General features: G+C 39.8%; 2 protein-coding genes across 2 annotated transcripts; both read right to left on the reverse strand.

Annotated features, from left to right (window-relative positions):
- Window positions 1–215: 215 nt before the first annotated feature.
- Window positions 216–3,664, reverse strand: LOC102780958 (interferon-induced protein 44-like). Its single transcript, XM_087852275.1, has 7 exons — window positions 3,136–3,664; window positions 2,722–2,770; window positions 2,205–2,400; window positions 1,969–2,121; window positions 1,697–1,868; window positions 1,250–1,350; window positions 216–1,161 (listed from the first exon to the last, which is right to left on the reverse strand). The coding sequence occupies exons 1-7, from the start codon at window positions 3,662–3,664 to the stop codon at window positions 967–969; spliced, it is 1,395 nt and encodes a 464-aa protein (XP_087708401.1). The 3' UTR covers window positions 216–966.
- Window positions 3,665–11,823: 8,159 nt separating this feature from the next.
- LOC102780672 (interferon-induced protein 44-like) lies at window positions 11,824–17,853 on the reverse strand. The gene is made up of 5 exons (XM_087852709.1): window positions 14,606–17,853; window positions 14,370–14,522; window positions 14,098–14,269; window positions 12,740–12,840; window positions 11,824–12,643 (listed from the first exon to the last, which is right to left on the reverse strand). Exons 1-5 carry the CDS (start codon window positions 14,909–14,911, stop codon window positions 12,413–12,415), a joined length of 963 nt encoding a protein of 320 aa, XP_087708835.1. The 5' UTR covers window positions 14,912–17,853; the 3' UTR covers window positions 11,824–12,412.
- Window positions 17,854–18,140: the final 287 nt, after the last annotated feature.

Here is an 18,140-nt window from a genome sequence, read left to right on the forward strand (position 1 = left end):
TAATGCCACTTTCTCTGTTTACTCATGAAATCTCAAACTGGCATTATGCAACATACTAATCTGCATTTACCTGCATATTTAAAATGTTTTTCTTGTTAGTAAAAAGCATCAAGTACTGATGCTTTTCACAAAACTTTGCACATTCCTGTACACACATGTTCAACTTTAACAAAAATAAATGTATAAATCATAACAGTAGTGTTGTTACATTGCATTTTATTTGTGCTATTACTACAGAATACTGGTTTAGATGACTCATTTGAAGTAGTTATACTGACATAAACATTTTCAGCACAGATTGCATTTTTTAATTTAATAAAAGCTTCACTGCATTCACTCTGCTCAGTAAGGACCATCACTGACAAAGCTGAAACACGGGTGAATGTAAATAATGTCAACGTTATGATTAGACATGAAAACATCTGAAAACAAGTTTCAGGGGAAAAAAAGAAACTGATAAATACTACAAAGCTTGATGTAGGGAAACAGTTCATGAAAGGACTTGATGGGAAAACATCACACTGTTGGCGAGTAGCCACAGTTTTAGCCACATTTAATAAAGAAAAAATAAGCAAAATACATTAAGATACTGAATACATTTATAAATAAAATTTAAATGTTTGTGCAACATAAAAAAACCTCTTTATGATGCCTTTGGTAATAACATGATATTTTAGTTTGCCAGACCTATTCATTTATGATAAAATATATAAAATTAAATAAAAATGTCTTGGTGTATCCTCAATGCCAATTTTTTCTACTGCTAGATAAAATTAAACTTAGTAATCAGTTCACTAAATTTCTGAAGTAAGACTCTGGATATCCCTGCCAAGGTATCTCCCAATATTCACAATATCAAACCTCTGTCAACACTGGTAACCATCACTCTGCAGGGTCACCTGCAGGTAAATGAACTATTTTCAGGGATATTTCATCACTTGCTTATGCCGGCTCCTCGGTCTTTTCCTAGTCTTTGGTTTGCATGTTACTCATTCGGTCACTGAGCTCATCAAAGTAATTATCAACAAAGCGAAACATCTGGATGACGGCGCTGAGCAACAAGATGTCACAATTCATGTCCAACTCCAACTCCTCGCTGTAGTTCTTCACTGGAATGATACAGGACAACGGCACACCGAGCCGAGAGCCGACCTCCTGCATCTGTATGACAGAACACAGGAAAAAAGTATTAGTACCCTCATCTAATTTTTTACTCACTAAAAAAGAGAAGAAAAAAGTACAAACTCACCACATCCTTGATGTAGCCACTCTTATAAACATTTCTCACATCCTCTTTCACCAGTGGACAGGCTTCATCTACTTTAGTGAGGAGGATCAGCTGAGGAATACCTGGAAACAAAGGAGCAGGAAGATCACTTCCAGACTGCCAGAGATGTTTATGTATTGGACTGTAAGGATTTTAGGAACACATCTGGACTCATTGAAGATCAAATGAGCTGAAGTTGAAAACTTTGATCACATGAAACAGTCTGGATGCAAAACTGATCTGCCGTCAGTTATGTTATTGTATTTTTTGGTATACTTTTTAAAAAATATATAATTTCACGAACTTTGATTTACACATCACTGCATTTTCTTTTGATTTTGTTTACATGGCATGGATTGTACATTCCACATAATCTTGTTCAGAAAAAAAGAATACAATGAGACTGAAGAGGGACTCAGTTTTACTGACCCATTAAGTTGACCTTTCTGCGGATAGCATCCAGCTTCTCCTCCAGCCCTTTGGGCATGATGGAGACCTTGGAAGCATCAATAACATAGGCCACACAGTGGATCTTGTCCTTGAGTCCAGGAGATGTGCGATAGCCGTGGGACTCAGAATGCAGAGGAGCTGAAGGGTTGAACTAAATGACACATTTGAGGAGAAACAGAGACACAGTTTGAGTCGACTGCTGACAAATCTGTGTTTCATACATTCTGTGACCCGCTGATATAATATAGCACCTGATAACGGTCTGGCAGGTGACCTTTGAGGATGCTGCTGAGGTCGTCAATGTCAAGCCCCGCCCCTTTGGTCTCCTCCAGTCCCATGGTATCACACAAGATTATTGGCAGAGGTTTCCCTTCACGCCCATCTTTCACAGAGTAGGAGCGAAACTGTTTACAGTACAATGAGAATGAGTGACAGACCACTGAAATCAGTCACAATAAGTGGAAATCATCAGACACCAGACAAAGACCTGTGTGGTGAGGCTGGTGGAGGAGGAGCCAGAGATAGCCTGGCTGGTGACGTGGCCTCTGAATACAGAGTTGACAGAGTTAAAGAAGCTGGACTTTCCAGCTCCGACTGGTCCAATGAGCAAAACTTGAGGCTGGGTCACAGAGCTGACTGTGGGTTTGTAGCTTTTAATGCTCTCAATCAGCTCCTTCCTCTTCCTGTACAAAAAAAGGAGATAAAGAACGTTAGAAGTCATATTGACTGTGAAATAATTTGTACTACTGTCACTTCTTTGAAAGAAACAGTTGCAGTTACAAGCAAGCATAGCAAACAATATTGCATAATATTGTGCATGGTTTGCAATCATAATCTAAAATACTTATATATATATATATATATATATATATATATATATATATATATATATATATATATATATATATACATATATATACTTCTATGCGGTTTCAGGTACGGGTGGCATGCAAAGTCATTTGAATTTTGCAGATATGCCAGAATGGTGGTTCTATCAAACCTACTCAGATTCCCAGTTTACAGTCCTCCATGGTCTCTCAAGTTCAGTTGCTCCTGTTAAAGAGAAAAAATTAATGATAAATATCATATTGTGTGTGTGTGTGTTTTAGGTGCACTTTGTAGCACAGTTAATGTGCTAAAAATGTCATCAGGTTGAATCTTAGCTTGGTTTTTAGTAAATCATATATATTACGACTGACCTACAATGACCTGGATGACTGAGAACCTTCACAGACAGTAAATCATATATATTAATTCTTGTACAATAAATCCCAATAAATTTCACGGTCACCTAGTCAAGATTTGTGAGTCATTTTATTATATTTAGCTATAGACTGTCACACCTAAAATGTATCACTGCTCATCTACGACAACTAAATGAAAATGTGATTATTCATGCTTATTCATACTGAACTTACCCTCCACTTGGTAGACTTCACACTCAGTCAGGTTGAGATCATTGCCATGCATTTGTGCAGCAGGGAAGTTGTAAATATTTCCTGGATTGCTGTATGCTACTGCTTGGCTTGCATTGACAAGAACCAGTGTTTCTCCAAAATAAGGCCCAGAGTTAGCCATCATTTTCACTGCATGTGCAGTACTAGTAACTGGATATTTGATGAGGTTTTCACAATTGAAGGTAAAAAGAAAAGCCTGATCATCATTCACGTACTGTCCAGACTGACTAAAAGGTTGTTTGGTGTAGCCTCCAAACACAAAACCAGATTTGTTGTAGCCCACAGACACAGTGGGAGAGTGGTTGTCACATCTTTGGTGAAATGCTGCACCGGTGAAGCCGTGGATGCTGGCCTTGTACAGCAGCTTTAGTTTGACTCTTCCGAGCTGAGCGCAGATTGTTCTCTGCTGGCTTTGTGTTAGTCTGGGGTTCATAGTGGACTTGGACTTCTGAACTGAGTAAAGGACAGTGAATGAATTTGTGGAGCTCATTGAACCAAAACAGACACAAATGGTCAAAACTACATTGTTTTAAACCACACAAACTTAAAGCAACACTACAGCATGATTAGAATTTCCAAGTCATTAGCATTAGAATTATTTATGTTATTCTTTCTTATGCATTTCTTGCTGAAAACTTGGTGATAGGAAAGCCTGATTTAGTTTACCACAGATCCCTTTGTCATGTCCTTCATATTTTGTCTCTCTTTAAAATACTAAATATCCTCAGATTATTATTATTAATAATAATAAGAATAAGAGTAAGATGCACAGTACCACAGCATGATATGAAGCATAACTTTGTATTTCGTGGTAGACCACACCCAGCTTATAAACTGTGCCAAATGGTTCTCCTACTTGTTCATCAGTCATTTACCCCATTTTTACAGGTTGCAGGTACTTTTAGAATATTTTCATACATGTTACTTAAATAAATAAATCCGCGAACAATAATTACACTATTATTCATTAATTAACTACCAATGAACTACATCACATGGCATTCATAATCTAATCAGAATCAAAATCTTATCAATATGCATCTCTTTAATCATTTCAGTTTTACCTCCTGTTATAGAGAGCTGAGGAAAAAAGAGAAGAAATCACAAATGTCTTGTTCAGATGTGACAAGCAGTTTCAGGCCGCAGAAACGAAACCGAAAGTCTCAGACTGGAACACGCTGGATTTCAAAATAAAACACGGTGTCCGCTGGCTTTTCAGTTTAAAACACATATAAAACAAACCCAGGGGCCACACATCATAAATTATTTAGACTTTTGCTTACGTTTTATGAGGGGTCATTGTTCTTCATACTAGTGATAGTATGAAGATAGAGTGAAGTAAACCACATTAACATAATTGGATCGATTAAATAGCGACTTGCTCAGAAGGAGGTGAGTGTTAGAGCATTTGATCATTATTAATTAATTCAACAAGAATTCTCCCCAAAGAGTAAAAATCAACAATAAGAAAACTATAAGAGCGGAGAAGCCCAGATTGCTCCAGCTCCAAGTTAACCTTTGTGATGACTTTAGTCAAAGCAGTAATGGAGATGGAAGAAAGAACGGTGTACACTGGGTAATGCTGTGTAACGTGAGGAAGGCCATCTGTGCAGGGTGAGGATGACTGAACCACGTAAATTTCATTTTATGCTGTGAAAGAAAAAACTGAAAGCACTGAATGAATGTCAAAACCTTTAATAACATATTTCTGAATCACATTTGTGTTGCATTCAGAATTATATTTTATCCATTTCATTGAGAAACAAGATTACTTACTTTACCTATGTGCAGCGTTTGTTGTTGTTAAAGCTTTCACAGAAATGTTAAAATCACACAAACAAAAGTTTTAAAACAAACCCATTTTTTAAATGAAAACAAGCTGCATTGTAGCCACAGCTGCCCTGGGGCGCACTGACAGAGGCGCCACCGGGCCCTCTGACCACCACCAGTAGGCAAATATGGGGTTAGTATCTTGCTATCTTGCTTGGCTGACCTGCTCTGCCACCTGAGCTACAGCCACCCTACAATGGGGATGGGGAATGTTAACACAGTGAGGCCGTTATAATGGGAGACGTTAAACAGATAGTGGGACTCCTTCTGCTTATCAGGGGTGTAAATCTGCTTCTTAATTCAGATAAAACTGAGGTCATTGTACTCGGCGCTGAAAAGCTTAGAAATATGGTATCTAACCAGATTCTTACTCTGGATGGCATTACCTTGGCCTCCAGTAACACTGTGAGGAACCTTGGAGTCATTTTTGACCAGGATATGTCCTTCAACGCACATATTAAACAAATATGTAAGACTGCGTTCTTCCATTTGCGCAACATCTCTAAAATTAGAAATATCCTGTCTCAGAGTGATGCTGAAAAACTAGTTCATGCATTTATTACTTCCAGGCTGGACTACTGCAATTCATTATTATCAGGATGTCCAAAAAACTCACTGAAAAGCCTTCAGTTAATCCAAAATGCTGCAGCAAGAGTACTGACAGGGACTAGAAAGAGAGAGCATATTTCTCCTGTTTTGGCTTCCCTTCATTGGCTTCCTGTTAAATCCAGAATTGAATTCAAAATCCTGCTCCTCACATACAAGGTCTTAAATAATCAGGCCCCATCTTATCTTAATGACCTTGTAGTACCATATCACCCTATTAGAGCACTTCGCTCCCACTCTGCAGGCCTACTTGTTGTTCCTAGAGTATTTAAAAGTAGAATGGGAGGGAGAGCCTTCAGTTTTCAGGCCCCTCTTCTGTGGAACCAGCTTCCAGTTTGGATTCAGGAGACAGACACTATCTCTACTTTTAAGATTAGGCTTAAAACTTTCCTTTTTGCTAAAGCATATAGTTAGGGCTGGACCAGGTGACCCTGAATCCTCCCTTAGTTATGCTGCAATAGATGTAGGCTGCTGGGGGATTCCCATGATGCATTGAGTTTTTCCTTTCCAGTCACCCTTCTCACTCACTATGTGTTAACAGACCTCTCTGTATTGAATCATATCTGTTATTAACCTCTGTCTCTCTTCCACAGCATGTCTTTTATCCTGTCTTCCTTCTCTCACCCCAACCGGTCGCAGCAGATGGCCGCCCCTCCCTGAGCCTGGTTCTGCCGGAGGTTTCTTCCTGTCAAAAGGGAGTTTTTCCTTCCCACTGTTGCCAAAGTGCTCGCTCATAGGGGGTCATATGATTGTTGGGTTTTTCTCTGTATCTATGAAGCGCCTTGAGGCGACTTTTGTTGTGATTTGGCGCTATATAAATAAAATTGAATTGAATTGAATTGAATTGTAAATCCTTAGGTGATGGCCAAGCAGAAAACAAGGTCATAATTCTCTCTGTGAGGGAGAAGGTATAGAAACTGACTGTTTGGACTATTGGAGAGAGTCAGCTTTGCCATAAGAGCCTATCCTTTGCTCTTTCTTGTGGTCTTCATCTGTGCTCCTAATGATTTCTGCCCACCTCGTCAAATAATCTTATTTTTCAGCCTCATTAGATAAGTACTGTCCTCTTACTGGGGGTCAGTTGGTGTTTCAACTGGAGAAAATGCTTCAATATCGTGAAACAAGAGAAAACAAAAGCTCACTGAACACTAGGACTTCTATATTGTATCAGTCTTGCTGTTTGGTCTGTGAAAGTTTGTGACAAAGCTGGAGAAAGTTCCCTGTCAATTATGTGCATGACACTGATATTTTAAAGACCATTTCAAATGTGCTCATTTTGAAGTTACTTTGCAGTTCATTGACTAATGATAATGTGACTTCACACTCAATCAGATTGAGATCATTGCCACACATCTCTGCAGAGGGGAAGTTGTAATAATTTCTTGGATTGCTGTACACTACTGGTTTGCTTTCGTGGGCAAGAACCAGTGCTTATCCAAATTAGGACCCACAGTTAGCTATCATTCTCACTTCATTTCCAGGACCAGTAACTAGCTATTTATCATTGAAGGTAAAAAGAAAAGCCTGATCATCATTCACGTACGGTTCAGACTGACTAAAAAGTTGTTTGGTGTAGCCTCCAGAAACAAAATCAGAGTTATTGTAGCTCATAGACACAGTGGGAGTATATTTGTGACATCTTTGGTAAGATACTGAAATACTGAACCACTGAAACCATGGATGCTGGCCTTGTACAGCAGCTGCCACTTGACTCTTACTAGCTTGGGATTCATAGTTGTAAGTGATAAACCTGCAGTCTGCTGAGACTGAAGAAGTCACTTGGATGAGTGACGAAATGTTCCTCCCACTGAAAACGCTACGTCCAGATGACCAACTTTTGGGGATTTACTTACCTGGATGATTGAGCATACATCAAAACATTTAACAGTGTTTCCTGAATACCCTCTCTTGTCTGATAATTTCCTGTTAACATTTACAATGATTGATTACACAGCAGTGAGAAGTAGACTTCATCCCAGTAGATGTCTTTCTGAATGGACTGTAACTAAGTTAAAGGATAAAGTTCACCCACTGTTATCATCTTTAATGCCCTGTACCAACACAGTGCAGAACAGCTACCTGAATCCCACTCCCACAGATGTTGATTATCTTGTTCATTCATTTCATTTCATTTATTTATTCATTTCAGGCACAACAAAAATACATATATTGAACATAAAGTGCACAAAACAAAAAACAAAAATTACCTGAAAAGGAGTGGGACGAAGAAAACTTATTAAATCCCACCCCTATACTCACTCATCAAAAAAAAAGCAAGCAAGCATCTCCACGGCAGCTCGCAACAACAATTAGAACCATCATAACTAAATACAGAATATATAATAATTATAAATTGCGTTACCACAGGTAACAGGCAATAATAATTACATAGTGACAAACACACATACATACATATATATCTACACACACATATACATACATACACACTTTTTTTTTTTTTTTTTTTTGGAATCCATACCAGCAATGGTAAGAGAACAGACATTACAGAGCACACTAAAACCATCATTGAGTATACTGTGACCAGACCAACTGTTTGTAGAGGAATTTAAATCTGTGAATATTTTTGCATTGTTTCAGTTGTAAACTCAGACTGTTCCAGATTTTCACACCACATACAGACACACAAAAACCTTTACGGGTTGTTCGAGTTCTGGGTAATTTGAATTCCCCGAAGCCTCTCACATTATAAACCCTTTCTCGAATTTCAAATATAATTTGTAAATTTGTAGGTAGAAGTTTATTAAAGGCTTTGTATAAGATTATAGATGTATTGTAATTAACCAGATCCTGGAATTTAAGTAACTTTGCCTGAAGAAAGAGTTTGTGAGTATGATCTAGATAACCAGCCTTGTGAATAATACGCAGTGCTCGTTTCTGTACTGTGACTAATGGATTAGTTGTATTTTTATATGTGTTTCCCCACACTTCCACACAATATGTAAGATATGGAAGAACCAGGGTACAGTACAGAGTACGAAGTGAATCTTTATTAAGGTATGGTTTCACTTTGTTCAAAACTGCGAGGCTTCTGGAAATTTTGGTTTTTATGTGTCTGATGTGTGGTTTCCATGAAATTTTGTTATCAATTATGACTCCCAAAAATTTGTGTTCACTCACATTTTCAATTGGTACACCTTCAATGATAATTGGTAATTCTATATTATATTTTAAATTACCGAAAAACATTGCTTTAGTTTTATTTATATTTAATGATAATTTATTTATATCCATCCATTTTTTAATTAATTTTAGCTCCCTGTTTACGGGATAACTCTTTTTTCACTATATACGTCTATGGATACCGTAGCTCCTCTGAAAAGTAAGCCGCAAATCAGAAGAACTTGACTCCCAGGTATAACGCTCAAATATTAGAACAGATAACTCGTAAGCTAGAGAGGAAATGGCGGTACGGCAGATGTGTGGCCCTCCAAGTATGTTCCTTCTGCAAATATACCCCAAACCTGTAGGGCTGTCATGGCTTCATGTATGGCTGTGGTGGCGTCCACGGTCCATACTCAGATTGTCTGTGAAAACATTAGCCCAAATAGCAGACAAGTCTGGCCCAGATCTGGTATCAAGCCAGCACTGCTGGCTGACTTCTGGCATGATAAGACGTTTGTCATCCAGATATGGGCCAGGGCTGGCATAGATGGCACTGTTTATGTGATGGCATGCCACATCTGGCCCAATTGTGGTTTGGTTTATGTGGCCCAGGCTCATAGAAAACGGGTCTGACCCAGATCTGGCATCAAGCTGGCACTTCTGACTGACTGGTGTCATGGCAGGGTGTATGTCATCCAGATGTGGGCCAGGTCTGGCAATGATGGCACTATTTATGTTGCTATTTTCCTATTTTAGTCAGAAGACTCAAAATGCCATGTTGCAATACTATACTGCTATATGGTAGCCAACGTTTCAAATGCAGGTTTGACAGGTTTGTGAGTGTACCCTTTATCCAAAACCTACTCATGTTTACTGCTGGGTGGCTGTAGCTCAAGAGGTAGAGCAGGTCACCTACTGATTGGAAGGTTAGTGGTTTGATCCCTGGCTCCTCCAATCTGCAGTATGAATGTAGTTAGGAAGCACTTAGTTTAGAGAAAGTGTGTGATTGGATTAGTGTTGTATCGAGTACTTTAAGTAATTCGGGAGAGTAGAAAAGCATAATATAAGAATCTGTCCATTCACTGTCTGATCAGATTTTTGTCATGTTACTTTTGCACTATTATGTTCCGGCACATGTTGTTAATACATGGCTTGATTAAGGTACACATTAGGCTGACATCTGGGGCCAGAGCTGAAACTGTTCTGGGCCAGCACAGGGCCAGCAGTGTGTCTGCAACTGGCCTTGTGATGGCCCATGTGTGGGCCACCTCTGGGAAACCAGATCTGGGCCACCAAAGGGCCATCATTCTTTGCGGTATGTGGGCCATGTGTAAGCACATTGTGTGGGTCAGATGCGGGCCATACCAATTTTGCTATGTGGGAGGAATCCACGACAGCCATACAGGACTGTTTTGACAAAACGGTTTGGGGTATATTTGCAGAAAGAACAGACTTGGAGGGCCACACATCTGCCATACTCTCATACATCAACTTCTGTACTGAGAGTGCAACAACAACAAAAACTCTTAAAGTGCAAGCCCTACTAAGAGTATGTGACAATGCCTTCAAATCAAAGTGCAAATACAAACAGTGCGTCAGGGGAACATTTTAGCACAAACAACTCCAAAACTTGTGCATATGGTTTTAAAATTGAAAATGTATATTTGCATTTAAAGTTATGAAATATGATTCATTAAACATTGTGGTTGTTACAATAAAAAATATAACTTTTTCTACTCTGATTTTGTGTGTGTGTTATTGGCTACACCCCAAAAAGTGGATCACTGAAATTAATCACAGTGACTGGAAATCATTAGACAACAGACACAAACCTGTGTGGTAAGGCTGGTGGTGGTGGAACCAAAAATGGACTGTCTGTTGATGTGACCTCCGAATACACAGCTGACAGAGTTAAAGAACTCATTGGACCAGCTCCAACTAGTTTTCCACACAGCTATGTTCTGTCTCTGCTCTAACGTTCAAATAAAGTCAGTAATTGAAAAAGGGTTACTTGTTTATGCTTTTGATTTTGTCCTCTCCTCCATGCTCATCCTAATTTATGAATATTGCTCCTTTTTGGCTCTGCAGGAGCTCCAGTGTCAGCAGGAAGTCTTGATGAACAACATCTTGGCCCAGCAAGAGTTTAGGGTCTTCAAAGAGCGCTGCCTCCTTTCCTTTCAGCTCCATATGCCAGACCCTGTCCTCCCCAATCAATGGTACTGCCTAGATGATTATCCCAGTCCCCCTCTTTCATCATAGTAGGATGCATCATAGTGTGCATCATAGTAGGATGCACACTAGAGCTAAGCAACACAGCTGAAGCAAGTAGAAAAAAAAGCACTATTCCTTTTCCAGCAGGTGGCAGAGTGGAGCTTACTGACTTCCAGGACTGCAAAACTGACGGAAGAACCAAGTGGGGGAATTTGGCCATCTGTCTGAATGAGTGAAGAAAATAATAATAATAATAATAATAACTGCCTGCTTCACATGTTGCCATTGCAGCAAAATAGTCATTTTATCTATGTAATATTAACATTAATCCTCTCCTCTGACACTGTATAATTTTCTTACAGTGTCAGCATTTCAGTTATTAAATATAAAACTGAATACAGAGAGAGACCCCCAGACAAGCAGCAAATGAAGATGGTTGCAGTAAAGGGCTGGCAGAATATCTCAAAAGAGGACTGAGCATTTGGTAATAAAAATAAAAAGATTCTAGTCTTCAGGCAGTCTAACTGATTTCATCTGAGTGTTAAAAACAATCCCCATGTTTAAAATAATCCTGACTAGTCCGATTAATTTTGTGCCTCTGAAAATGGGAATTTTTGTGTGTATAAAAACGGCTCTAATTCATATGCTGTTAATGTAATAGTTTGTGTAAAAATGCTTAAATAAAGCTGAAAGTCTGCACTCCAATCATATCTTGATTGCTTGAAAATCCACTGTGTTGGTGTAGAGCTGCAAATTTATGAAAGACGTATAATTATCAAAATGCATAACTGTAATTATTTTATAAAGCCAACATCCTGGATTTTTTGATGTTTTCTTTTTAAAATTCTACTTTTACAAATCATTTAATTGTCACATTTACAGGAAGTCCTATGGCATCCAGTCTAATTTAAATATAGTAGGCATGATAACAACTGAAAAATGATTCATTGAAGGAAAAACCCATTACTCATTAGTGTATCATTACTACAGAGTTTGATGTGAGGGTAAAGTGTCTGAAATGACAGAATACTAAAACTTTGTTGTGATTATGCAAATGAGGACCCAAATACAGGACAATGGAGGCAGAATGTTCAAAAAGAGCCGAGCCTTTGTTGTGGCTGATTCAAAACTCCAAAATAGACTAAATTCAAAAAGGTATAAAGCAGCAATCCAAACAGAAACAGAATCAACTTTCCTGGACCAAGACAGGAGGGTAATAAGACACATTCATTATGAGACACACAAAAAGGTAATCAAGGCAGTCAGACAGAGAGCAAGCAAAACTCAAAGATGATCAGAATAAAACTGTAAACGTGGTGAGGTCACTCAAAACTTACAATCCACTACGATAACAATGAACTCAAAAGTCACAGTAATGAAGAAGAATCCATAACTCAGGGCCATTAGAAACTTTAACTGTTTGCACTGATGATGAAGAAACTAAGGTTTTTTGGTTTTGTTTTTTTTTTTACTCGGGTTGGTACAGCTGCTTCTTAACTTCATTCTGCTCTGTGGTTTGGATGTTGCTCATTCGGTCACTGAGCTCATCAAAGTAATCATCAACAAAGCGAAACATCTGAATGACAGCGCTGAGCAACAGGATGTCACAATTCATGTCCAACTCCAACTCCTCGCTGTAGTTCTTCACCGGAACAACACAGGACAATGGCACACCGAGCCGAGAGCCGACCTCCTGAACCTGTATGACACAACACAGGAAAACTATTATTATTATTATTATTATTATTATTATTATTATTAACCACAATAGCAGTAAAAAATAAAAAGCACGTACCACATCCTTAATGTAACCACTCTTATAAACATTTCTCACATCCTCTTTCACCAGTGGGCAGGCTTCATCCACTTTAGTGAGGAGGACCAGCTGAGGAATACCTGGAAACAAGCCAGAAAGATGACTGGTAAAATACCATAGTTTTTTATAATGAGGTTTCAGTATCTGAAGATCATGTATCTGGATTAATCCATCAAAACAGCACTGTGCAAGAGTCTTGAGTCACTCATTATTTTTTAATATTTATCTTTTTTAAGTGGTTCTGAGCAATAGTTCTCTAGTCTTTATGAAGATCTTTAAAAGTTTTTCCATTAAAGCATTTCCACATATTCTTTGTCCAGTTATTGTAACTGATCATGTTCTCAAAATACTGCTACCACCTCTGTTCCTGGCTTTATAATGAATTGCATCATGATGAAATTAAGATGAATAGTGTTGAAGAGGAAATTGTTCTGAAGTGTGACCAGTTTTACTGAAATCATTGACATCATGATCTATGTCATACAGAGCTAGATCATGTTATTGTGTGATGTTATGGAACGGGCATCTTCACAGGTGTTTATGTAGTGTTTTGGATAAACACATGGTAACATTCAGATGAGATTTGAGGACCTGCTTCCTTCAAATCACATCAGCATGAATCACAAAAAACACGGTTTAAGTCCAGCTGCTAAACTAGCCTGCTAGCAATTTTATATTTTTTGTTAATTGAATAAAAAAGAATTTGACAAATTTCAACATTTGAGATGTTTCTTTGCATTGATAAATACAGGTTTTTAATGATTTGCATTCATTCATTTTAACAGGCTGATAATTAGGTAGGTATTGTTTGGGGAGCACTGGTTTTTTCTCTCCTTTAAATCCTGACCTATCTGGCAGCTTTTGCAATCATAATAATGATCTGAATGCAGTGTTGTGCTTCACATTTTGCTTTTTCAAGATCAGATCTATAAATTCTCTAAATGCTCCTCTTGTTCAGGTCTTCATTTTATCTGATTATTTATTCATATCTATTTGTGTTATTTCAGTTATTACATTATATGTCGTATACAGTGTGACAATGTCTAAAGCAGGACAGACAGGGAAAAAAGGGAGGGGTGTGTGATAAAAGGATGCACAATGTATTGCCAAGTGCCGCGCCTGTAAGAAAACAAACATGCTGCACCTGGAACACAAAACTTCAAAAATACACAGGTGAATAAATCAACATTGTGTATGTGTGTGTGTGTATGTGAGTTTGTGTGAGAGAGAGTGTGAGTGTGGATGTGTCTTTCTCTTTGTCACAAAATATACTTGAAAATGAGAGTGGGAAGCCGCAATAACGCTATCAGGAACCTTGTTGACTCAACTCTACTGACCCATTAAGTTGACCTTTCTGCGGATAGCATCCAGCTTCTCCTCCAGCCCTGTGGGCATGATGGAGATCTTGGAAGCATCAATAACATAGGCCACACAGTGGATCTTGTCCTTGAGTCCAGGAGATGTGCGATAGCCGTGGGCCTCAGGATGCAGAGGAGCTGAAGGGTTGAACTAAATGACACAGTTGAGGAGAAACAGAGACACAATTTGAGTCGACTGCTGACAAATCAGTGTTTCATACATTCAGTGTCCCGCTGATATAATGTAGCACCTGATAACGTTCTGGCAGGTGACCATTGAGGATGCTGCTGAGGTCGTCAATGTCAAGCCCCGCCCCTTTGGTCTCCTCCAGTCCCATGGTATCACACAAGATTATTGGCAGAGGTTTCCCTTCATGCCCATCTTTCACAGAGTAGGTGCGAAACTGTTTACAGTGCAATGAGAATGAGTGACAGACCACTGAAATCAGTCACAATAAGTGGAAATCATCAGACAGCAGACACAGACCTGTGTGCTGAGGCTGGTGGAGGAGGAGCCCGCTATCGCCTGGCTGGTGACGTGGCCTCTGAATACAGAGCTGACAGAGTTAAAGAAGCTGGGCTTTCCAGCTCCGACTGGTCCAATGAGCAAAACCCGAGGCTGGGTCACAGAGCTGACTGTGGGTTTGTAGCTTTTAATGCTCTCAATCAGCTCCTTCCTCTTCCTGTACAAAACAAGGAAATAAAGAACTTTTCCCATTTTAGAAGAAGTCGTAGTAGTAAAATCATTTTTCCTAATATTACTTCTTTGACAGAAGCAGCTGCAGTTACACATATTCCATGTTTTGCATGGATGCTGTCAAAATCTAAAAGATTTTAGATATTTAGATAATTTAATATTTATCTAAAGTATTCAATAGTATACTTTACATTTAATGTAGAAAGGATATTGTGCACAACCGAGGAATGTTAATAGATCAAGCAGGATGGTTTCTTCCTTAAGCACATAAACTATACTTTCTTTTTATCAGTCATATAAACAACCAAACAAACAAAACCATGGGTACTACTACAGGCACCACACAAAAATGGTTTCTGCCAGAACTTGACTTACTACAGAGGTAAACAACAAACCCCAAACTAAAACAAAAAAAAACTTGTGTGTGCCTTCATCTTTTGAATAACACTAAACACAATTTACAGCTAAAGGTGATGTAATGTCCTCTGCCTCTAACGCCTTGCTAGAGTCGACATTCAGACTAAACTCCTCTTCAAAATGACCACGCAGACAAGAGGGTTTGACTTCACTCCTTTTACTTAGGCCAGTTGAAGTAGGGTAAAACTGAGAAATAACATAAAATGCTCTTAGAAATCATAGATGAAGACAAATACACAAAAACAGTACAAATGACTTGTCTAGCCAAAAACGTTAGCGAATCCTCTCTTTACAAACATTTCTATTAAGTAAACACTGCAATCACATTTCTACAAGTAGATTTGTTCATTAGTAAGGATGGAACAGAATTACATACCGACAATGCCCTTAAAGACCATCTTAAGGGAGACAATTGCCACTACAGCAGAGAACGGGAGAACAGGAGAAGTCTTTTCCCCAAACAATAGCATGCACTTTCTGATGACATCATAGAACAGAGACAGATTTGCACATGTTGGTGGTGTGCTGGTCTGCGCTGGTCTGCAGTATGGGGGCCCCACAGGGAACTGTGCTGGCACCGTTCCTCTTCACCCTCTACACTGCAGACTTCTCCATCAACTCCCCACGCTGCCACCTACAGAAGTTCTCTGACGACTCTGCCATAGTCGGCCTCATCACAGGTGAGGACGACTCAGAGTACAGACAGTGGACTCTGGACTTTGTTGACTGGTGTCAGCAGAACCACCTGCTGATCAACGCCGGGAAAACGAAGGAGTTGGTGGTGGACTTCCGGAGACGCAGACCCACCACACTGACACCGGTGAACATCCAGGGAGTGGACTCTTATAGGTACCTGGGTGTTCACCTGAATAATAAACTGGACTGGAGCCACAACACTGATGCTCTTTACAGGAAGGGTCAGAGCAGACTCTACCTGCTGAGGCGGCTGAGGTCATTTGGAGTCCAGGGAGCGCTTTTAAAGACCTTCTATGACTCTGTGGTGGCATCTGTCATTTTTTCCAGTCTGGTATGTTGGAGCAGCAGTTTATCGGCAGCTGAGAGGAAGAGGTTGGATAAACTCATCAGCAAGGCCAGTTCTGTTCTGGGATGCACCCTGGACCCAGTGCAGGTGGTGGGAGACAGAAGGACTCTGGCCAAAATAACATCTCTGATGGACAGAGTCTCCCACCCCATGCATGTAGATGTTGCTGAACTGCAGAGCTCCTTCAGTGACAGACTGCTGCATCCTAGATGCATGAAGGAGCGTTTCCGCAGCTGTCAGACTGTACAATCTGAACTGCTCCCAACAAACATAGATGTTTACATCAATGCTGTAACTGCAATAAGTTAGTTAATTAACCAATTCGCACTACAACCTGGTTTGCCTCTTACCTGTAATTATTTTTTATTTAATTTAATAACTGTACAGTACTCTGTTTATAGTAACCATTGTCCTTAATGTAAATATGTAAGAAAAATTGTGTATGTTTCTGTTCCGTGTCCTGTGTACTGTTTGTAGTATATTTGTCTTTTTGGCTGCTGTTACAACCAAATTTCCCCTTGTGGGACAATTAAAGGATTATTCTATTCTATTCTATCTTCTTATTATTAATTTTACTGCTGTTTTTGTCTTCTTAGCGGATTTTGTATTTATCTAACTCTTCTGGTCTGTTAGTGCCTCTATCCTGTCTGTGCTAGTGCCCGATTTGTACCCTGTTATTAACTTATGTTGACTCTCCATATTACTGTGAAGCACTTTGGTTTGCCTTCGGGTTTTTAAATGTGCTATATAAATAAAACTGTATTGTACTGTATTGTATTGTATCAAGACCATCAGCATTTAAGCGAGGAGGTGACTGCTGGTCTTTGCTGGATTGTTGTCTACCATGCGTCAGTGCGAGTCAAGCTACAGCTTAAGATAAGCCAAGTGTCTTTGTGAATATCGTACTCATTCCTGTTTCCTCTTCTACAGACCCCCTGGATTACCTTTCCCGTGTGAATCTGTGTGTCAAGTGTGATGGAAGGAACTGCCGTCGTGTATGTGGAGAGTTGGAGAGCGAGTGATTCCCCCCTTTGGATTTCCCCAGAGCCCCGTTCCTCACATTCCTCACATTGTTGTATATAGCACTGCCCTGCACCTCCTGTATATACACCTGGTGAACTCTGTACATAAACCCTTGTGTTCAGCTGATTCAGGAGTCCTGCATTTGAGTCCCCTGCATCGAACCTTAACAGGCATAGACTTTCCCAGGGAGGCTGAGGAGTGTGATTCCCCTGTAGTTGGAACACACCCTCCGGTCCCCTTTCTTAAAGATGGGAATCACCACCCTGGTACTGCCCCTGATCTCCATTGTAGAGGCGTGTCAACTAAGACAGCTCTACATCCAGAGCCTTCAGGAACTCAGGGCGGACCTCATCTACCCCAGAGATTGGCAGGTCATCCCCTTGGTCCCCAGACTCTGCTTACTCCATGGAAGACATGCCACTGGGATTAAGGAGGTCATTGAAGTATTCCTTCCACCGCCCGACAATTTTCTCAGTCGAAGTCAGCAGCACACTACCCGCACTATACACAGTGCAAGTAGAACCCTGCTTTCCCCTCTTGAGTTGCCTGACGGTTTACCAGAATATCTTCGAGGCAGTCCGAAAGTCTTTTTACCTGGTCTCTCCGAACTCCTTCCACACTCGGGTTTTTGCTTCAGCCACTGCCGGAGCTGTGTTCCACTTGGGCTGTCGGTTCCTATCAGCTGCCTCCGGAGTCCTACAGGAAACCAAGCCCAATTGGACTCTTCAGCTTGGTGGCTCCACAACAGGCACCAAGGTGTTGAAAGAAGACATATTGTGATGTGTTGCTTTTTGAGATCTTTTAGCTTATTTAATTTTGTCAGACAGCTTCAATTTAAGTGAT

This window comes from Neolamprologus brichardi, chromosome 15 (assembly GCF_056152115.1).
Source record: "Neolamprologus brichardi isolate AB-2024 chromosome 15, ASM5615211v1, whole genome shotgun sequence".
Classification (NCBI taxonomy): Eukaryota; Metazoa; Chordata; class Actinopteri; order Cichliformes; family Cichlidae; genus Neolamprologus; species Neolamprologus brichardi.